This window comes from Glossina fuscipes, unplaced genomic scaffold (genome assembly GCF_014805625.2).
Source record: "Glossina fuscipes isolate IAEA_lab_2018 unplaced genomic scaffold, Yale_Gfus_2 60242, whole genome shotgun sequence".
Classification (NCBI taxonomy): domain Eukaryota; kingdom Metazoa; phylum Arthropoda; class Insecta; order Diptera; family Glossinidae; genus Glossina; species Glossina fuscipes.
In genome coordinates this window covers 24,876-49,137 of record NW_024002706.1, presented here as the reverse complement: position 1 = coordinate 49,137, position 24,262 = coordinate 24,876, and the positions used below count along the sequence as shown (strand labels likewise).

At 37.8% G+C, this 24,262-nt stretch overlaps 1 protein-coding gene across 8 annotated transcripts in view; it reads right to left on the bottom strand.

Annotated features, from left to right (window-relative positions):
- The window catches only part of LOC119643322 (tetratricopeptide repeat protein 39B-like), a 57,576-nt gene that overhangs the window by 18,661 nt on the left and 14,653 nt on the right, over nucleotides 1-24,262 (bottom strand). The window contains exon 1 of one of the 8 annotated variants that reach the window (XM_038042671.1): nucleotides 685-3,306. The exons of the other annotated variants lie outside the window; for them this stretch is intronic. Within the exon in view, the coding sequence (XP_037898599.1) occupies nucleotides 685-696 (12 nt within the window). The 5' untranslated portion in view covers nucleotides 697-3,306. Of the gene's footprint in view, nucleotides 1-684; nucleotides 3,307-24,262 lie in introns of those variants that run through there. 8 annotated transcript variants of the gene reach the window in all.

Below are 24,262 nucleotides of genomic sequence, written 5' to 3'. Positions count from 1 at the left end.
ACTGACATTCGTGTTGGATAGAGTCATTCACTTATGACTGTAATTTTAATTTATATTCTGTACATCTATGGTGAGCCAAAAGCAGTTAATCGCTTCTTGTACGTTTATTCTTAAGTCTTTAGTGGAAGTATACCATTAGACATACAAACATGATTGGGGTTCTAGAAATTCCATGCGAAGAGGAACCTATGAATAAAGTACAGATGACAAGTCAGAAGAAAATTAATGGATTGGGTCGGTGTACGGTTGTTGTTAAGGAAAATTTTGTGCAAATGACAAAAAGTCGACATATTACTAGTTACTAAGAAAGTACTTTGGAAATGTGATGTTCAGTATTTGTTTGTCGATACACAGCCTGGTAGGGGGAATGACAATTAGAAAGCAAGGATCCTCTATACTCTTGCTACTCTACTCTTTTACTTTATTTCTCTATTACTATTTTATTTTTAATCTGATTTATGCAAGTTCTGCCTATTCATTGCAATGTAAAATTTGGCCTTAGTTTAAGTCAAGATCCATGTGATCTACTTTAAGGTAATTCTAGCTAGTTTTAGAACTACCGACACTTAAGACGAAGTTATTCCTACCAAAATCTGTCAAATGACTGGTCTCTAACAAATATACAATAATAAAATTTTTTTATAGATATTACAAATGGCGGCAGTCTTATCGTTATTGCAGTACCTTATTTGACATAATTTGCCTCAGTATGTGTAATTTATACAGTAATGATGAAAATATAGCCCGAATATCCTTCTTTGTTTTATAAATTGTTGGGAGTTCCCTTTTGTTTCCGTGTATAGTGCCAACCAATATGGTTTTTTTTTTTGGTTAACAATTTAGATGCCAGCGGTAAGCTTGTAAAAAAGTTGTCAGTTGTTATATTCCTTCTTTTCATAGTGAATGGTTCGGCAAGTTTGAGCGGGGCGAATTCATTTAGAGGCTGTGATGTTATTCGTTTCTCATCTTTTCCTAATTAAGGAAACCCTCAATGTATTTAATCCCAACATCAGATGCTAACCAATATTTGATATCAAATTTGTCGGGCTTATTCGCAAATGTTGGTAGAAGTTGTTCATTAATTATAATATTTGGTCCTGGTTTGTATCAATTCATACTATTTTCAAAAAAACTATCTCATACCGCTAATAGGCAGGACAATCATTTGTACTCATGGTGTTTGCAAAGAACTTGGGTTCCCATTTTGTGTTCCATAAATATCAATATTTTAAATTTTTTGTTTTGTATGCTCCACATAAAACTTCAATGAAAGCTTTAAATTTTGTTTTTGTCAAGCTCCATTTTTTACCCAAAACTTGTGAGGCTTCTAATTCCGTGCAAGATCTTATATGATGAAAAATATTGTAATCGATTACTAAGAAAAATGCAGTACGTACTTCACCTTTCATAATATTTTTTTTCTTGTAGTTTTTTCCAACAAGTTCCGTTTGCAGCAATTTCATTTTGAATATCTTGTCGTATACTTTCATTTTCATCTTTCGAGCTTGAAAGCACTCGGGTACGCTTTCTTTTACGAGAATTTAAAATATTTTCGAATTCACTATCACTTTCTCAGGACTCTTGGACATTTTCTTCGTCTAAAACCTCATTACCATTACGTTCGCTATTAAAAATTTTTTCTTGGGTACAGCATAATTCATTTTCAATAACTTCCGATTCACATTCGTTGTCATAGAGCTCATTATCTTCAATATCGGAGCAATGCATTCCTATATTTTTCAGGATATCAAGGCTGCAGCTATTTTCGATAATTTTGCCGTTTTCAGCGCTTATAAAAATACAATTTATTATAATTTACATAACTATTGTATTATTGTTTATTATATTATCATAAAACGTAAGAGCAACTAAATATATTTTCGAATGAATGTGGACATGAATGCATTAGGTTTTGTATTAGCATTATGATCGATTCTGATTTTTCCTGATAATTATCACCATTATATTGAACGATACGCAAGAAAAATTCCAAGAAACTTGAAAAAATTTAAATTGCAGGATTTTTTACATTTTGACTTGTGTGGTAGTTCTGTTAATGTTAATGTCGGTGTTAATGTAACTTTAATGTGTTCAATAAGTAGTTAATTAAGCAAATAAGATAACCTACATATAATAATAACAAAAATTGGAACGCGTCTATATAAATGCGCAGCCCAATTACATGTGGTGCATACGGCGCCGAGACTTCACCCATTTAGCCGAATTTATGGAGGTCGCCAGCGATTTGGAGGCGATTCCGACGGGCAACACGTCACGAGAAGCCCCCAGAGAAACACATCGAGAGTTCCAGCAAGGCGCCCGACGCCGCGATCTGCCGAACAACGGGGCGTGGCCACCGGTCGACGAGGCGTACGAACCATTAACTGCTGTCAACAGGGAAATTAGCGGGGAGCCCACCCCCAGCGAGAGATGGGCCCCAAGAAGAACTTGCCTCGCGAAGGGTGGTACCCCGCAGACTAGAAAATGTATCGTGTCCACAACTCGCAACGCTACGAGACAGGTCCACCGCGAAACAAAAGCCAAGCCCCACCCAGCTAAGTCAACGAAATCATCCGACATCGACCCCCTGTAACGAGAACCACGACATGCAAATGCAACGCCCTCCTTGGCGTCGAAAGTTAATAGCGGCAGTCCACTTCTCAACGAAGCAATTTCAGATACCCCACTACGCAGTAATAGGAAGCAGTAACCTCAAACCCACCAAAGTCTACGCCTGTCACGCAATGAAGCCCGCAAGAATTGGAATGCATTATCCGAGCCTACAACCAGTCGTCCTCAGCTAAGTCAGCGGTGTCTTGCCTTAAACTTCATCTCACATCTAGTAGAGTGGGAGTCCTCAGCGAGACCAGCCACGCGCGCCTGATGAACAGCCTAGCGTGCGATTTCGAACAGTCAGTACCCATTACAAATCTCTGCTCATAGCCAACCATTTGTGAATCCCATAGTGGCTAACGTTGGCATACAACACGTACCTATCCGCCAACGGTCCGACATTCCAATGTCGAAAAGTTGGAGATATATGAGCGCCGATGGCACCTCCTGTCAACAAGAGACAGACGCCACGTCCGATGGCACGGATATACGCTTCGAGAACAACCGGACCAGCGCAAAGATTATAATCGCGGGTAAGCGGGTCAGCGCCACAGTGGACACTGGCGCAATCATTAGTTTTAGCGCCGAAGCTTTTGCACAAGAGATCGAGAAGACCTGCAGAAGGGACTCGTACCGAGTGAACGTTCACCTAGCTAATGGAACCGTGTTAGAAACTAACAGCGAGTTTACCTGCCCTGTGCAATTGGGAGACCGGACCACAAACCTTCCTCTTCTCGTTATGTCTGGGGCTACTAAAGCGGTGCTACTAGGACAACATACCTCAAGGCGTTTGGAGTCAAACTTCAATGTCCGAACAAATTGGGTTCGTGCCGACCAAGCGGATCTCCAAGCCAGGTAACTACGGCCAAGCCTACGGCCGAGACGATCCGGACCGCGGCTCATAGAAAGGACGATGCATCACCCGACACCTCGCAAACCGCAACAAACAACCAATATACGACTAACGGGCCCCAACTCAGCGCCGAGGATGAACGACAATGCATCGAACGTATGCTGCGGCAAGAATTGCCCAAGTTTGCAAACTTGCGGGGATTTACCACCATCGCCGCACACAATATTATCATGAAGGATGACCGACCGTTCAAGGTGCGGTATGCCATCTGAAATGCAAGCAGTGATCAACGCTAAGGCCGACAAACTGATCGCAAATGGTCAAATCGAACCCGTCATGGAACCCCTATAACTCATTGTTCACGCCGCCACGTAAGAAAAACGGAACCTGGCGTATGTCTATGGACTTCTGCCTTTTAACCAGTAAGTCGATGCCCGATGCATAGACAGTGCCGAAAATTCAATGAATTCTAGATCGTCTACGCGAAGCCCGATACATCAGTAGCCTAGATCTCTAAGATGGCTATTGGCGAATCCCACTGGCGACAACAAGCAAGGCCTACACGGCATTTAAGACACCGAAGCGAGCACTTTTCCGGTGGAAGGTCATGCGAATTGGTCTACCTGCACCTGCGACGTTTTAATGAGCCCTAGACAGCGTGATTGGCCTCGACATGGAGCCACATGCATTGGGGTACCTGGACGACGTCATTGTCATCGTCTTAGCGAACACTTGGCCAACGTAGAGGTATTTCGTAGCCTAAGGCTCACCAATCTGTGAATCAACCTGGAATAGTGTGAATTCATCAAGAGGAAGCTAAAATATCTGAGCCATGTGATCACCGAGCAGGGGATCCAAAGGGACCCCGAGAAAACCTCGGCTATCGGCAAGATGCCAATAGCTACGAATGCCCGCAACATTGATAGGTTCCTCGACATGGTTTCGTGGTACCGCCGATTCGTACCAGAATTTGCAGCCCTCTCCAAGCCACTCACCGAATGAATGAAAAAGGAAAAATATTGACGCTGGACGAAAGATTAGGAGATGCGCTAGCGATTCTAAAAACTAAGCTCACTCAGAGCCCCATCTTGGCCTGCCCCAAAGTTACGAAGCCTTTCACTTTGCTGACGGACGCCAGCGACGCCGGATTGAGAGACGTCCTAACACAACAGATCTGAGGAGAAGAACGCACGATTATGTATGTCAGCGCCGAGAGAAACTACACGGCTACCGAGAAGGAATACCTTTCAACGAGTTTTCTGCCGATATTACTGTTTAAGCTGCCCACGATATAAACCGGTTCAGCAGAAACCTGCCGGAAAAATGTTAACGGCAGTGTCGGAAGAGCCTTGGTCGACAATCCTCCATCCAGTGGAAGCACCGATACTAGCCGTTCATCACGAACAGCTCAACATCGACCTCATTCGCAGAGGGGTGCAAGACACCCGATACCACCAAAGCCAGCAACCCTGACTTACAGGAGACGCTGGTCCGCGCACTGACGGCCCTGTCGCTCACCGAGCCGCGCATGCACGCCTCCTAACGTATCACCTCGCTTCGCCACAATGCGACACCCACAGCCGCCACGTTTCCTGCCATCGTCGACAACATAGCACTCCATGGCAGGGCACGAGCCCAAAAGGGCCAGCACATCTCAAAGCTCTTAAACACCATGCCATGAGCGGTGCAGCAGAGTTCCGGAGTTCCGCCGACGTGCGCGCCACCTCGAGGAAGTCTTATTCGAGGGAAAGCGACAGTGTAGGCTCATTTACAATTTCCTCCAAGAATAGAGGGTCGTCGAGTTGCCATGGATTCCCCCGAGCGGATTCGGATTTGTTACAGATGACTTGAAATATTGATCCGAAGCCAAAGACGGAGGATCTGTGTTAAAAAGTTAATAATTCGAACTGTATAACGATAAGTTAATTGGGATAAACTTCCATGACACTCGCCGAGTGGTATTAAGATTAACTTCGCTAAGTAAAGCTGGTGACGAGTATACACCATTGACCAATTTAAGGAGACATTAACTGCGAGTCTCCGTTTATAAAAGGTTAGAAAGGTCTTCAAACTCACAAGACCGCCTGTTGATATTTGTCAGAGTACCTCCAGCTTTATTAGCCATCGGGCGTGTATACAGATGGAAATATAGTCGTGGATCAAATCCAACATAAAAATTTGTGAAATACAAAAAATGATTCCCCAAATATCCTATACGTAGTCAGTGTAGATGAGGTTCTACTACGACCATATGTTACATTTCCACAGATTAATAAAAATGGGATTTACCCTGCTCCAAGCTAGGTTTCTAAATTTTGCTTCAGATGATTTCGTCCTCAAATCAAATTCAGAAACAGCTTTACAGAAAAAGGCGCGAAGGCGGCTACCCTGTGGGACTCCGGATAAAACCACTATTTCTCTAGATAAGGTACTATTGTAAGTCACACGTTGAACAAGTCCTTTGAGTTAAGAAGGGAACTATTTAACCAAGATATCCGGAAAGCCATATAAAGTAAGTTTAGAACTGAACAAGTCAAGATAACCTCTATGAAAATTTTTGAGATCAGTGTAAAACTTTTGGAAAACCGTTTAAAGATGTAACACGACTATTGTTACAGATTTGTTACTCTGTATCTATTAGAGGTAAAACCATTTTCACTTGGTGAATTAGTGGTATTAAGTAAGCGTAATAATGGCTTTGACACCAAGTTTTCAAAGAACTTAGGTGGCACACGAAGCTTGGGTATATTCCTATAGTTTTCTATGCTGTTTCTGCAGCTGCTTTTTAAATTGGGAATAATAAAGCTATTTTTCCATGATGCTGGGAAAATGCATTTACTAGCGAAAGATGCTCTCGCAACAATTTGCGAAGATGCAAGAAGGTATGCCTTCTGAAAACTGGGAATTCAGAATAAAAAATGACGTTAGGATCTGGATTTAAGAGGGATGATTCGGGATAGACAGCGAAACTTAGTTGAAAGCATTGACGTGTATCATGACGCGACGCTGTAAGTAACCGATCGATGTGAAATACCTATATCTGATTTGGAACTTTTGGATATTTCAAAAATCTACGCCGGGAAGTTCTTAAGAAACTCTTGCATATCTAAATTACATCTGTAGTGTGTTTATACAAATTGGAATTAAGGTATGAGCTCCTAGATGAGAGTTAAGTAGATCTAGGTTCACTAAATTCAGTGTTCGCAACGTTCCCGAAATTGAAGGAGATAAGCAAGATAATGATATAGTTATTGAGATTAAAACACTGACTTATTACAATTGCTCAAAGAACGGTCATGGGTTCAGAGACGGCCTAGCAGATACGCGTATTTTGTTACGGTGGTAAAGCTCCGAATATCTTGAAGCCAATTTCTACTAAATGTAGCAAATCTTCAAAAAAATTGTGTGGAAAAGATCTAAATCGTTTGAGGCCCCCAAAAGCATATCAATTTTGCTCTTAGTCTGCGCCTCAGTTCAAGCTAAACCCGCAGAGAGCTCGAAAGTGTCACTGAATGGTCAGTCCGAAGTAATTCAATTAGATAATCATGATTTTCGCAGTGCATCCGAAATCTTTCCTTATAGGATTCTCAAACCTAATCATCACTTGAATACATTAAAATCAAGGATAGAATTTTTAAGCTTTTTCTGTTCTCCCGTTTTAGAAGACTACTAATCTTTCATACCAGTCATTCAGCTATCAATAAACCTATTAAAAGAGAGACATTTTCCTATATCATCTAAAGAAAAAATCTTCTATTTGCAGAACTTGGTAAAATGCTCACTCTAGGAGTTATTGAGGAATGTCAAAGCTCTTGGCCTTCGCCTTTTACATTAATTATTAAGCCACAAAAGGTTTATTCGGATTCTGCTTAGATGCCCGAAAAAGGAGAAAAGCTACGGTCAAAGGCGCTCATCCTTTACCACTAGTTGATGAGGTATTGAGTAAATTACCAACAGTTGAATATATCACAAATCTTGACTTAAACGATGCCCTCTGCTAAAATTCCCTAAACGAAAATTAGAAACAGAAGACGGCCTTCACAATGCCTGGTCGCCCATTATATCAGTTCGTGACAGTGTTCTTTGGGTTGTGCAAGCCACCACAACGTATGGGCCGATTAATGGGTAAAATGACTCCACCTCGACTTTATTTTAATGTTCATTTAATGAAAATCTCCAAACATTGTCTGAAATTTTTTTGTGTGTACGGTAAACCAATTTAAGGATTAATGTTGAAAAGGGTAAGTTGCCACAAGAACAGGTCAAATATTTGGGACATATAATAGGTCATGGCACCATCCATACAGATTCTGACAAAGTTGAGGCTATTCGTGACCATCTGTTGCCAACATCTGTCTGCCAGTTATGAAGATTTTTATGTATTTGTAGTTGTTGCCGTCGTCTTGCATGGAATCTCACAACTCTGTTGACTCCACTGACTGACATGTTAAAGAAAAAGGATACATTCAAAGGGTCAGAGAAAGCAAAACTCTCTGTTGAAAACCTGAAAAAACAATTATTGTCTACACTGTTATTAGCTAATTCAAGTTTCGAGGAACATGGAGAAGAGGTCCCAATTGCTTACATTTTTCATGAACTTAATAATGCTCCGACAAATCATTCAATATATGAGCTAAAATGTTTCGCAGCCTTTTTGGTTATTCAAAAGTTCCGATCCTATGCATGCATTTGAAGTTATTGCAAATCACGCTTCTCTTAAGCGCTTAATGTCTAAGAAGAATTTTCACGGTATATTGGCTACTTGGTCATCGAAATTGCAAAGTTTCAGCTTCTTAATTAAGCATCGAAAAGGTACTCAATACGTTATGTCTGATTCTTTGTCTCATGTTCACTCTAAAGACCTTGAAGAAACTAACAATTTACACATAGATAATGGCCGTTTAGAAGAATTGACCGACTCCTTCGAAATCGATTCGACTTCCGAGACGTTTCAATTCGCGAAGTATGTTTCTTTAAAAGATCGCGTTTGAACTTGATATAATTATTCAAGATAATTGTATTTACAAGTAAACCGAGTACGCTACAGGAGATGCGATACAAGAACAAAATCCGTATAAATTAGGATTTTCATCTGATTTTACTAACGAATTAACTAAAAGTGCTCATGAGCAAGCATTGAGCGTTCATGGAAACATGGGCTTTCATAGCTTAAAAACGTTAAACAAATTTTAGGGCTTGTTTCTACCTTTAACGTCTGTGAGCAGACGAAATCATTGAACCAAATTCTTAGGCCTACCTATAGGTTAACCAACAATTTCTCCTCCATCTTTTCAAAGATTATGTCTTGATTTATCAAGTGTATATCCTAGATCATCTTCTGGTCATATCGGTGTTATTATTATTCTCCACCGCACGCATGATCAACTCAACGTCATTTAATTGTCCTCACCTGTTAATGGTTTCGCTCGCACACACTACCCGTTTTGTAACATGTGGTTGTATCTTGTAATATTTGCCCGGTAATAGGCGAGAGAAATGAATTACGTGTAGCTCATTGAGAAATGAATTACGTCTAGCGGAGTATACGAGAAAGAAGAGGAAAAAAAGGAATAGAGTCATGAAAGTGTCACAGTTTTTTGGATAGGGAGAATCACGATTGAACAGATATTTTCTTTTTTCTATTGGAATTTTATATAATTAATTTAAATCATTGTATATGAGAAAATATAAAAAATCACATAATTCTGTAGCGCGAAGGGTTTGGTTAATGGCGATGACATAAGAAATATACAGCAATGTTAAGTTAGAGTTATTTTTCTAATAGAAAGAAATTGACGACGAAACTATTAAAAGCATGCTTATTTGCGAATAACTAATATTATTATCAATAGGAGTGTTGATAATATTGGTTGTAGATGTGACTACTTACGTATTTCTACTAATGTATTTCATTATTTGGCGTAACTGAACAGCAAAAAAGAACTTGGAAATTACTTTTCGTAATTCTCAATAGCACACTGCAAAAAACGACGCCATATTGAGTTTTGTTGCGGTAGAATTTTGAAGCTTTGAAGAGATTACGTAAGACATATACGGAGAAACGGTACACATACATTTTAGAGCAATTAAACAAACGACATATTACATGTGTATAAGAATAAAGGAATAAAACAAGACATGTACCTTTGAAGAACTTAAAAGGACATTATGTATATGTATAAATAAAAAAATTAAACAGAATAAGTACAATAATTGATGTCGTGTATCTCTTAAGACAATAAAAAATGTATAGTTTTACATGCGTAACAAGCAAAACAAAAGCTGTACAAATGATAAAAATGAGCCAAGCATATATATCAGACAACAAGTTCAGAATATGTTTATATGTGTGTAGATAAAACAAAAAAAAAAAGGTTCAAACAGTTAAAGCAGTAAAATTGCGTTCAAAAACGGCAAGAAAATGTGTTTAGAACTTGAAAGAATATAGTTTCAAGAAAAAAGTTTTAAAGAAATGGCAAACAAATATTTATTTATTTATTTATTTATTTATTTTATTCCACTTATACTAGAAACTCAACTAAACAAATAACAGTCGAGTTCAATAGGCTCTTAATGCAAAACTAATATTAATTAACAATAAAGTTGAGTATAAGCATAATAAAACATATAAGAAGAAAAAAAAAGAAAAAGAAAAAAAAGCATGTACACTATCAGCATAGGAGCACACTTACAACCGGTACAGGACCAAATTGCAAATGAACCCCTAAGCCTGCCAACCGATAATAAATTCACAATAATTCACTTTCGAAACGTAACGACTTTTTAAGGATAAAAGCTACTTTAAATACGACATAGGTAAATCGCGCGTATTAAGCAATGTTGCTTTAATGGACTTTACAGAATCCGATAACGAGAATAAGTGGTAGTCGTCATTTAGGTTCTTGCAAACGACTCTGAACGGATTGAACAGCTCATAATTAAATTTACACTGATTAAGCTTAACCAAGATAAAATGCCTAGAGAAGCGGTTAGGGACATTAAAGCTTATTTCACCAAGTAATGAAGGCGAGTCAATGGCACCATTTATTAATTTAATTAGAAAGGAAACGCCAAGAACAAATCTACGTTTCTCCAGAGACAGTAGGGACAGCAGAAGCAACCTATTTTCATACGGAGGAAGAGAGGCAATCGGATCCCAACCCAAATTTCTAAGGGCAAACAGCAAGAATTGCTTTTGAACTGATTCAATGGAATCTACGTAGCACCTATATGAAGGAGACCACACAACTGAGGCATACTCGAGTATGGGTCTAACCAAACACATGTACAGCGTTTTCGTAATGTAGGGATCATCAAGCTCTTTGGACCACCTTTTTATAAAATCAAGCGCGGACCTAGCTTTGCTAATCGAGAGTTCAATATGCAAGTTAAAACGTAACCTATGGTCAAATAGAACGCCTAAATCTGTAATCGAATCGACGTCATCCAACTTATCCGAATCAATGAAATACTGAGTAATGAATGACTTTCTTCTTGAGAAAGAAAGCTTTTTACATTTACTCAGTTTTAGTTTCAGAAGATTCACAGAGCACCATGCAACAAAATTATCCAAGTCACCTTGAAGCTTATGTGATTGCGATTCAACAGCGAAGGCGGAAAACAGTTTCACGTCATCCGCATACATTAAGATCTGGCTGGAATTAACCACCAATGGAAGATCGTTAACGTATAAATTAAATAAAATGGGACCTAAGTGACTTCCTTGAGGTACGCCAGATATAACGGGGAATTCATCCGAGGTGATGAAGTTTAACAAAACTCTGAAGAATCTATTGTGCAGATAAGAGCTTATCCATTTCACTAAGTAGGGTGGGAAACCAGAGGCTTGGAGTTTAAAAATAAGTAGTCTGTGGTTAACCATATCAAATGCTTTGCTTAAATCAGTGTAAATAACATCTGTGCCAGAGCCACTACAAAAAGCCTTGAAAACATGACAGGTAAACTCTAACAAGTTGGTGACTGTAGATCGCCCTTTCCGAAAGCCGTGCTGGTGCGGGGAAATATACGAATTAATGGCAAAGGCCAAATGCTGAGTCACAATACGCTCGAACAACTTGGGCAAGACACTCAACTTGGCTATGCCCCTGTAGTTCTCAACAAATTGTCTACTTCCACTCTTGTGGATAGGAATAAGGAAACTACTCTTCCAACATGAAGGGAAAACACCTGAATACAAGGACATGTTCAAAATCTTTGAGATCACACCACACAACTCGACAGCGCAAGATTTAAGTACACATGATGGAATTCCATCAGGTCCAGGCGAACAACTATATTTTAGAGAACTCAACGCTTTAGAAATGTCATCTTCCGAAATAACCAAGCGAGGAATTGAAACCGAGTTAGTTATAGGATATGGGTGGTTTGCTGATAAATCGAAGTTAGCAACCGAAAAGTTTCGTCGGAAATACTCAGCGAACATATTTGAGATTTCAAAATCATCCGAGTAATCAGAGCCATTAAAAGAAACATGAGAGGGATATGTGGAAATTTTTCCTTTAAGGTTAACAAATTTAAAAAAGTATTTAGGATTAGCAAACAGAAAGGATTTAACGAAGTGAAGGTGTCTGCAGTAATAATGGTGGTTGAGGGAGTTAAATCTATGCCTCGCCACCGAGTAAGCGACATAGTCGAGCGCAGAGCCACTTTTCGAATATTTTTTGAATAGCGAGTTTTTCTATTCTTGTAATATTTAATTGTCTTATTAAAGCAGGGGGGACACTTGCTTCGAAATCGGCACTGCTTAATCGGAGCAGATGCAGCAATAGCTAGATTTAATGTATTGTAGAACGATGACAATAAGCTTTCAATACTTCCGGTTGAGAAATCAAGCGTCAGATGTGAAAGACGATGTCTTAGTAATACAATATTGATTTTATGAAAATCATAATAATTATTTAAAAAAGTTTGAGTTGGCACATTAAGGCATTTCAACAAACCATCATTAATATGATGAAAGGAAATGCACATTGATGGATGATAAGAATCCTCAGGTAAACTAAAAGGTTGACAACGATTTACGTAAATCTCGGGAAAATTGGCAAAGCAGAGATCAAGCAGTCTACCATTACAATTAGGGGTACGATTATATTGACCCAAATTATGATCAAACAATTCACTAAAGAACACAACAGCCCTATCAGACGTTGAAGTAGGAACCAAACAGCCAGAATTATCAGTGTTACACCAAGGCAAATTGAAGTCACCCAATGCAACGACCAAATCGGTGGGTCTAGACCGCTTGGCCACTTCACAAATGAGGGCAGCGTGTTTCCTGTAAATGGAGATATCAGAATTTGGGGGAATATAGGAGCAGGTTATAAATAGATGTTTATCAGGCATATTCGCACGAATAGCGATAAATTCAACGTTAGGAGAAGTGGGAAATTCGATTAAATTGGACGGGACTGACGCAGATATGGCAATTAATACACCACCACCAATGCGATTTACTCGATCATTTCTAAACATTTGGAAAGAATTATGAAAACGTTTCTACGAATGTAGATCGGGTTTTAGCCAAGTTTCAGTAAAGGCCAAACAGAAAAATTCCGTGCTCACAGAATTTAGAAAATTGGAACGAATTTTCGAATTTAGCATTTAACATTTTGATAAATGGGCGATAGTGGGCCTGAAGAAACAATTCGTTTTTTGAAGGCGACAAGACTATTGCCTTGGTATTACGGGGACGATCTCGAGGGATAAATTCCTTAATTAAGGATCCTACTGGCCACAGTGATTTGTTTAACAACATATCACTGTTTAAAAACATATCACTGTTTAACAACATATCACTGTTTTCAGTCGGCACTAATATTTTAAAAGAGGAGATTGCCCTAGCTTGAGAAAGAGCCATTTTGAAGATGCTAACGCGCTTTAAGTTGACTGATGGGACTTTCGTCGCCAGAAAATTTTTTATGTTATCCACCAATGTTTCAGGTGCCAGTCTTGACAAAAATATTGCTTTTCTGGGAGGAACTGCCGTCAAGCAAATGTCATTATTTGGAACAGGAGGGGGGTTCACAGTAGGAGAGTTTCGAGTTGGGGAAAATATAGATGGGGTTATCGCCCTTGTACCGGCAGCTTGTGAGAGTTGCCCAGTCTGGTGACCAGCATTCACACGCGAACAGCCTTTTATGTTTTCCACCGATGTTTCAGGTGCCAGTCTTGACACAAATGTTGCTTTTCTGGGAGGAACTGCCGTCAAGCAAATGTCATTATTTGGAACAGGAGGGGCGTTCACAGTAGGAGAGTTTCGAGTTGGGGAAAATATAGATGGGGTTATCGCCATTGTACCGGCAGCTTGTGAGACTTGCCCAGTCTGGTGACCAGCATTCACACGCGAACAGCCAGGAGGAGAGGATGACTTATTTTTCTCTTCATTACTTTTAGGCGATGGCACTTGATTAGAGTGAGTGCCGGCTCTGGGCGGAGATACCCTTGCCACTTCAGCATAGCTTAAAACCGATGGACTCGCCGATTTGTTTGTAAATGTTTTGCTACCAACCGGCTCAGCAATATCGGAAACATCACTATTCATTTTAGAATTAGAGGGAGCGGTAACTTCTACTAACGAATTAGATTTGGAGAAAGCCAGAGGTGACGTCCCACACGCTACACTACGAGTAGAAGATGAGTGTCCAATAAAGCGACACTCATCAAACCTAGACTTAATGAGCTCAAACTTTTCCCACAAGGAGCCGAGATTTCTACTCAATTCCGAGAAACCATAACGGGTCTCCGTGAAAAGTTTATAAAAGTCAATGTCCCGCTGCCTACAGTCAGGACATGACCATCTTAAGCCTTTAGCCGGATCAACGACTGCGTCAGCAGCACGGCCGAGAATACCGGCACACTTTTCATGACCAAAACGCTCGCAGAGCTAACAAGAAACGAATCTATCCGGGCCTGATTTCGCCCGACAAGGTGTATATAAACACTCCATGTCCTGTCAAAAAGACAGTTGTTGATTATGAAGAACAGACACACAAATCACTAAAAAAAATCCTGAACATAAAAATTTATCAACCAATTTGTGCAAAACTTCTCTGTTAGGTTGACACTGTAACGAGAGATCACCAGCAACACAAACTCCAAACAGTAAAAAAAATAACAGAGAAAAAGGGAGAAAACAAAAAAAAAAAAGAGAGATTTTTATCAGAGCTCAAAATTTTTGTTTGCAAAAATCAAATGAATCAAATGAAATCGTAAAAGAAAAATATTTCTCTTACTTTGAATTCACTCACTTTCTTCTCAAAGTATATTATAAAATCACACACTATAAGGCAGAATAGCCACGAAATTCAACAAAAAATTAAAATTTTAATTGCCGACACAAAAAATATACGACTATACCGCGCGACAAAGTTGCCAGACTGATATAAAGAGGAGAGGATTTAAACAGAGAGTACAGCCATAGACAAAGTGTACATCATCCATTCTTACAATGAAACTTCAATACAATTACAATACAATTAGTATAGATATGTATATAAGAGGCACAACATCAATCAAACAACAGCAATCTGAAGTTTCACTTTTATATTCGTCAACTCTAATATTCCCATCATTATCTACAGTATCACACGACCGATATGTCAAGGTCTTCTTTATGTTCTTCTTATTTTATGTGTACACCGTATACATTTAATTTGTTTCACGTTTATATTTAACATAATCTGATTAATGATACGTAGGTACTCATTAATTATTTAATCTGCCCCCTTTAATTAAATTAGAGTTATTAATATTGTTCTCATTCTTGAAATTACTATGAACTAAAGAACGAAAGATAAACGTACATAAAATGTGTTGAACTTTCTTTTTATGTGAAAGGGAGGAGTGTCATCGGACCAAATTTCGGGGTCTGCCATTGCAAATAATAGCCCAAAGAAGATCTTAGGTAGGCTAAGGTACAGAATGGCCCACGCCTTATGATCTACCCGTCTGGTATATACATATATGTTTGTTTTGTCCGTGCGTTTATACCTGTAAGGCTAAAGCACGTGTACTTCTTTTAGATATAACTACATGTGGAGTGTCTGTGGGACAAAAATTTAAAACTCCTCATATCGACCGATGCTCTTCAAATAGCCGTTACGACGAGACCTGAAAACAATAAAGTTAGTTACTCGATACTGAAGTTACTCGATAGTCAAAGGGACAGCGAGGATGTTCAGACATACAATGGCGATAGCTTTATAATTGTGTATTGCTAAAATATATTGGACAACCTTACAAGCCGACAACGCTTGTATAGATAGATAAGAAATAAGAATGACATTGAATACCATAAAATGCGAACAAAGAAAGCTTTAATAAAATAACTTTTGTCCATGCTAAATCCCTACTGACGACTACGATGTTTATGTAACGATGACCGAATACCAAGAAATCACTGGAACGCAACGTGATAGTAAGCATATTTCGCTATTAGCTGCTAAAATGTCTCTTCTTTAGCGCGTTCGTCCAGAATAGTGGTTTGCGCAATTTATTGGTTCAGACAACACGAATGATAAAGACAAATACCGTACCGTCGCCGCTGCTGCGGAAAACAGCGCACAAGTAAGTGACATTATACGGCGTCGTCTACAAGGTCTGGTTTAAAAATAGTCCGATTGTGAGCAGAAATAATTGCGTAAACTTTTTCAAGAATTAACGCTGTGGGGTGTGAGGCCGTAATTACCATTATATGAAATACACCGACATGGTGCCTAAGAAATTAATTGCAATATTTTAAAGCTAATTTGGATGAAAAGCTTGTCAGTAGTAAACCACTTTATAAAATAGCTGTTAAGATGGATTAAAAACAGAAATTAATGACCCACCTCAAATACAGGCTGTCGAAGCACAGCATGTAAAATTAATAAATTGGATAAAGACAAAGGCAATACAACGCAGGCGTTCACAGTCACGACACTACAATTGATGTAGGTGCCGCTCCCAGACCCCTTCACATTAAGGTGTGTGTTGGCATCATCGCAAATTTGGGGATAAGGCCACGAAATGTAACTCACCTTCCATAAAAATTCAAATCAAATGGTCAGAACCCTCCAAAATTCATCGCCTAATCTTGCTTGACCGACTTTCGAGTATAAAATGTTTAGTCGATACAGGCCGTTGCTAAATAAACCTACGGAGCAAGGACAAAATTTCTAGATTTTGTACTGAGTCGTAAATTTACTTCAACTTTCATCATCACTTACGTGTCCCAACCTCTACTTGGAGCGTGTTTTCTGACAGAGTACAACATACTAGTAGATATTCTTAACAGTTGACTTCTGAATGGTAGGACAAATCTAACGAGTTGCTGTACGATCATTACCGAGAGATTGTCTGCGATCTAATATCGTATCTTTTATCCTTTTTTGCACAACACGACTATGGCCCTATCTTAAGCGGCACTTTTGTATAACATGACATTTTTCTCTAGGTCTCGCACTTTCTGTATAACAACGCCAAATTACGTACCTAAATTAGGTAATAAGATCGGAGGTTGGAAACGAATAGAAGCATTTGTTATTAGAAAGCTAGTTAGTGCAGAAGTAATAAGGGGCTTCATTCTTTTTACCACAGACAACCTACACGCGGTTGCACTAAAGGCATACACGTACCACTCCTTACGTTGTCTTATCTATGATCTCTTTCAGCCTATAATTTTGTGTGAGAGATCACGAAGTTAAGTCCGATGACCCCTCTATAATACTTTTCTCTAGTTAAATTTTTTTTATAGTCATTTTGGAGCCCGATTCAGTCATGTCACATGGTCCAGTCATTTATATACGGTAACGAAAAAAAAAAAGGTGAATGGAGAGCTTCTGGCGATTACCGGTGTCTTAGTATCATTGAGCCAGACAGGTATTCCCAAACCCACACCCACAATTTCATTCACAGACCACATTGTTCAATAATTAGTTTCTCCCGCGCATATCATCAAATACTGGTCCGACTAAATGGTACACAAAAGAGTGCAATAAAAACTCCGTTTAAAATGTACGGGTTTATGTATATATCTTCTGGGTTTCGAAATGTCGGACAAGTTTATTAACGATTCCTGACCAATATACTACGGGACCTCGGCTTTGCTTGGCCTTATTCATATGGTAGTCTAATGGCATCCTGGCACTCGTTTGAAAGAAGTTTTCGAAAACCTATGTCAAGTTGATCATTAACGCTTCAAACTGAGCGCTTAGGACTCTACTTGTGTAAATGATACCGAGCCACTCTCTGGAAAAGTTAAACTAATTGCATATTATAAATTAGCAGAACGTGTATGGTACCTAAAACGTTTTTTAAAATGATTAATATTTTCTGCTGTTGACAACAATAACAGTCTTTAGCTCGACCTTCATCTTACCAAATTAAGATACTCCTGGTACGAAAATATAGTTACTACACGATATCGGAATCAATAAAGCACGAATGTATTACCCACAACCATTTCGAAAATTGAGATTTAATTCCATACACAACATATGCCCCAGCGATACCAGAAAAACGACGAAGTTGCGGAATGATTTATTTGTCCTAACACGAAAAGCTATTATCGAAAATGATCACAAACGGTATAAATAGTTTTGCGTAGCATGTCAGAAAGTTAAGAAAGTACGACATAATCCCCCATCTATAGGGATATATGAAGTTCAGAGTCAATGATTCGAACATGTAAAGATAGATATTGTAGGAAAATTGCTACCTGACAGAGAATTTCGTTATTGTTAAACCCGCATAGGTCGTTTTGCATGATGGGTAGAAGCTTACTTTATACCTACATATCGTCCAAAAACGTATTTTTTATTTTTTATTCCAATTGCGTTAGCCGTTTTAGTGTATCGTTTCGCTTCACAATCGGCAGAGGTAGAATCATCTCTGTTTAGAGATATCGCAAGACTTCTCGAAGCAACATGTTTAAAGACTACAGTATATCATCTACTGTTTAGGGAAATCATAGAAAGGTTCCAAAGGTTCAAGCGATCAAATGTTTTTATACGCACCATTAATGCACACTGTCACCACCAGTCAACCTACTCACACAGACACAGTTCCTCAACTCTTCGCAACACTTTCCGGAAGGAAAGTACAATTTGCAATGAATGGGGGGAGTAGCACGGCGAATAAACACTTCTTTACAAGCAGTATGTACTTTATCCAAATGATGATCTGTTCGAATGCATATTCATTTCTACTTCCAAAGAAATAATAAATAAAACAAAAAACCACCTCATTCATACAATGTCATAACAATGATGAAAATAGGAAACTAGAAATAATTAAAGAATATTATTCAGGACACTTAATAATACGAAAAACTTTTGGAAAGACACACAAACTATGCTTAAAATCATTAGAAATCACTTTAAGCACTGGAAGTAGTACCAAACTAACAAATAGAGGAAGCTCATTAAAGAAGTATCAACGGATAATAAAGTGTAAAATAGAACAAAAATTTTCAAAACTATATCACCATGAGGTGCTGGGCTCAGTAGAAAAGGGCTATCACTTTTTAAATGAGTATTTCTTAGCATTCATTGAAAGTGGAGGACAAATGGATTCCATACTACACTTTGGCACACAACACTACCCCAAAAGTGGAAGCCAATTTCATTAGTTGGAACTAGTATTCGAAAAATAAGCATACGTGTCGTGCGATGAAATCATTCCTTTACCATTGTTGTTATTCTTTATGCATAACTATTTTTATTTCATTTATAATAAATAACTTTGCAAATATCCGCTTTGGGTATGGGCACAATTTTTATAAAAGTATATTCGTTAGCTGGTCTTAGCCGGATGAGTGATTGTGCGTGGTAGGCAGCTCTGTTTATAATATTATAAAACCTCAAAACGCATAATTCTTTAGATTGTTTGCGGATTTATATAAGGTAAGGTCACATATATGCGCGACCGACTCAATCCGATTTTCTTCCTTTTTCATTAGTTAGACTACTTTCGTTACTGTCGCTCATCAGCAACAAGCCTCACTGATCTTTTGCGTGATTCTTGGTGAATCTGGAAGGGTAATCCGTTTGGAGACAAGTTTGCGTACACTCTGCATATTCCCTAGTTATCGCCATCGACCGCGTTAGATAATATAGGTAGGTTTTGTTTACCGGTGACGTCTTGTATGCATATTCTTTGATGATCACTGTTGAGCACATCTAGATGGTTGAAGTAAGAATTGCGATTATAAAGTATGTGTTCGTAGGTTCAAATATCAACGCGGTAGAGTTTGCTTTGATCGTAGTTTCAGAGAATGCTTACTCGGTAAAGGCTTCACGCTTATCGATTGTATACACAACAACTAAACTGCTGCCGATTCTATATTTGTTCCTCTTTCACCACTTATTTTCGACCGTCACATAAACAGGGGACGTCCACCGAGTGATTGGTCATATAACAAAAAAAAAAAATTGACAAAATGGAAGAAAATGGAATCGGCAGAATGGCCGCAAATTAAACAAACATTTTTACAAGTACATGTATGAATATCGTTAGCACAAATTTGCGGACAGATTTTGATAATGTATCGAATGTACAAAGTGCAATTTGTATTTGTGTGTGTGTGTGTGTGTGTTTGTAATTTATATATATATATATATATATATATATATATATATATATATATATATGTGTGTGTGTGTGTGTGTACTAACAAAATCATACTGTACTCGAGCAATTAAATGTTTCAGGATACATATGTAATTGAATTGAAATACAATGAAATTTTCTGTATTATTAATGCCACGACACAGTCATGCACGAGCAAAAGCACAAGTACAATTGTACACACATACACACACACACTCATTCACTGATTCTCGGTCAAACAAATTAGTATAACTTTTATGCAAAATTTCCCATAGATATATATACCTGCACAGGACCAACTGATAGAGAGTTAAAAAGGAGAGAGGAGAAAGGGAAATATACACACAGCCAAATGCCGAGGGAGAAACACACCGAAGAGAAAAGTAAAGTTGACTATTATTACAAGCATAGCGAAAGCATAATTTTGTCAAAACGAGCTACGGACATCCGGTCTCTTTGGATACACATGCAAATTTCAGATGTTTATCACAATTTAGAGAGATCATTATCTACATTTTATATGCGAATGTATAAAATATAAATGCAGTCACATAATAGCTGATGATGACAAAGCATAAAAATCGAGAATTTGCATATTTCGCCTTAAATGTGAATGTTGCCTATCAAATTATATATATATATATATATGTATATGCATAAGCTTGTCTATTAAAGTATTTACGAGTCGGAAATCTCATTGAATATGTGTGTTTAGGTGAAATCATAGGGGGCTATATTTGTTCGAGGCCGAATATTCAATGCTGACTGAAATAATTAATAATTATTTAAAAAAGAAAAAAAACATTTTTTTTTTTTAAACTCACACCGAATCGCTTAATAGCTACAAATTCTTGGTTCTACTTGCACACTATGTTATGGAAATTAAACAATTATGAGAATTATGTTCGCGTGAATTTGGATTTGCCGCTTTTGTTCACTTTTGGTACTGTATCATCTATCCATAGAACGTACCTGCACATATCTTAATAGTTTCATCTGTTATAGTTTATAAGTAATTACACATCATCGTAGGATGAGAGAGAGAGGTACAATTATTTGCTCAAAACGTTTCCAACACCTGGATGGCAGTTCCGTAGACTACATAAGTTATATATGGACATATATAATTGTTCGGTATGAAATTATAAACCGATTTAAGGCTGTTCGTCTGTTCATCCTTGTAAAGTTTGTTGTTAACGTTAAAATGAAGCTATCGACTTTAAATTTGACAGAAACATTGAAAACTTTTGCGCGCATCTTGCTTATCGAAAATAAGCCAAATCGATCGAAGGACACTCTTACAGAGAATACAATTTTTCTTTCCGTATTTTTTTTTTATTTTTTTTTTTCGTTACTTATAAACTGGAAACACACACGCATCGCACAAATTAACACTTTGATTGTACAAAAATAAATCAGAAATCAACCACGCCCAAGCAATATTATAAGGTATGAATATGGAGTTTTTTTCGTTATGCATTTAGGCCGAATATAATTTGTAATTAAAAAATATGAATTTTAAGCTGAGATGAAGCTTCAGAAATTCAATATATATGGATTGAAATTAAAGTGCGCGCAGTTTATCTTGCGAGAGTCATGTCAGCGAATTCAAGTCCATAGTTGAAAATTGACACAGTTTGTGAGAAGGATGTAAATGTTTGTTCGGAAAGTTTCGGTTGAATGCGTTTCCGATGGTTTTCAATAACTTACTTATGTGCTCCCCCCCCCGCCCCCTTTTCATGTTTAAAATATATTGTGCCTGTGGTCACCTACACGAAATCAACAAAACGGCCCTTTAAAATTAAGTCAGAGGCATAATCAAAAACTTCCGAAATCGCATTTGCGTTGAGTACTACTTGATGTCGCTTAATTTAAGCCGTTGTTTATAAGTCCTAATTAGTAAGTGGCAATCTATAAGTAAAGTAAGAGCGGAATAAAAAGACATATATAAGCGTGCGACGACCTTCGTTTGCGCTGTTTTAAGATATGGAATTATGTTACAGCTTGACGTACAAAATTTAAAAAAAAAAGGTAACTAAAGAGGCAGGAGAATTCAAGATAATATTATCACAACCCATTAGAAATAAATTTTAGACATTTAGTACAAGCTAAAACAAAAACAGGAATAAGCTAATGTTGAAGTTCTAGCTCCTGCGCGGTAGAGCGTTTACAAATTTACGACATGCCGTGCCGCATGACAAAAAAAAAAAATTAAAGTTAAAATAAGATAAAAAAAAGGGATCTAACTAAACCCTTAAGGAACTGTCACGGTGCGACTGGGCGCAGGAGTCAAGTCCGTCTGCGAGGTCCGTTGAGTATATTGTTGTCTTTCCTTTCCTAGTCCGTCAGTGTGCATTTCGTGCCCCCTTACCTTCAGGCACACGCACTCCCATCCATACCCCGCTTCGGCGGCAGGATACCCAAGTATTATCACTTCCTTTTTTTCGGTTTTAGTTATTATTGTTATTGTTATTAATTTTCACGAATATCAAGAAAATGCTACTCCTATGTACAATTTTCATAAGTTTAGATTGTTTTTATTTAAATAGCACTAAATATTGTAATTTAATATATGGATTTGCTCAATTACAATGTCCAAAAATATTTTCTTAAATCATCTTTACAATAATAGCATGTTTAAAGTTTGTTTTTTTTTTAGATGCAGTTGTAAGTGAATTATTCTTTTTATATATTTTTTTTCCTTTTGTGCTTGCTTTTTTTCAAATTAAAATTTGACAAAAGTACGTACATTGGCGCTGCAGTAAAGTTTCATTTTCCATACCATTGTTAATAATCGTAAGTTCCTCTCGCGACTTTCGTGCATATTTTTTCCGCAAAAGTTGCTGATATTTCCGCTCTTCGTTCAGCTTGTGTGATAGACTTTTCATGAACGATAATAATGTGTTTACCTGTCTGACCACTGGGAGCGGTGGATGGTGAACTACTTTTCCTTTTCTCGTTCTATATAATTGAAATTATTACTATATTTATGATTATTCTCTCTGTTGTTAAATGTTCTGGCTGCCTTCTTTTTATAAATTTGTTATGTTTAAAATGTAATTCAATTGTTAAATAAAAAATATTTCTTTTCGTTTTTATACCGTCTTCAATAAAGCATTGACATCAACTTGTGCGATTCTTCACAGCACAAACTGTAACCCGCAGACAGTATAATCAAGACTCTTTCGACGGCACAACACTATTTCGTCGTCTAAAAATGTTCTCCATTGGTTCTATCCTCTTTTTCTAATTGTTTCACCTTCACAGCACCATCACTCAAACCCTACTCAACTCACCGCACAAAGCATCAAAACCAGAACTGTTCTTTTTTTTTTTTTTTGTTTTGCTCGTTTTTAATTTTTTTCCTTCTTTTCTGTTAAATATCTTTGAGCGAAACTAATATGCTCAAAATACACAGATGAACCCTGGACCCTTTTTTCACGGTTCTCTCTTGCATAATAGAGTCATTTAACAAGAGAGACCATTATGACTAGAGATTTTTTTTCTTTAACGGCAAGCCGTTAAACTCGTAAACGCGGTTTTGCCTCACGGCAGGCCGTTATTACGGTCTTACTTACTCTGTTGTAATAGAGTAGAGGTCAAAGCAGACCGGGGAACCCCTACGCTGCAATTGTACGCGGATGTTACACTAATCAAACGAAGGCCCTTATAATCATGAAAAAATACGAAATAATAATATTGTGAAATCCTCTGTCAAACGACTAACACAAGCATATGACCTTGTTTTAACTATTGGGAATTTTTAATTATTAAACTATCATTCAGGCTCTTTAATCAAATCTTTACAATAAAAAATTAAAGAGACGGTATTGATTGAAAGTAATAATTCTATCTGCTCTATTAAGTCAAAAAAAGGTGCTTATATACTAAAATGATATATGCTTCATACATGAATTGTTTACCTGACTCTGCATTGGATGATAGCATCGCCTTCACTTAAACAAAATATGCATATATGACATAAGTGAACAATATCTTTTGTCGATCACAGACTATTTTCATATGTTAACATATAAAGAAAAATGAAAGCATGAAAGGGTAAGCGGTGATTGCATGGTCATCACGCGCACATGCATGTGAACACCACGACAAAGAACAGAGCCACCAAAAAAACATAAGCAAAATGTGCAACTTACAATATGAATAAACTGCAAGAAAGTTGAAAAT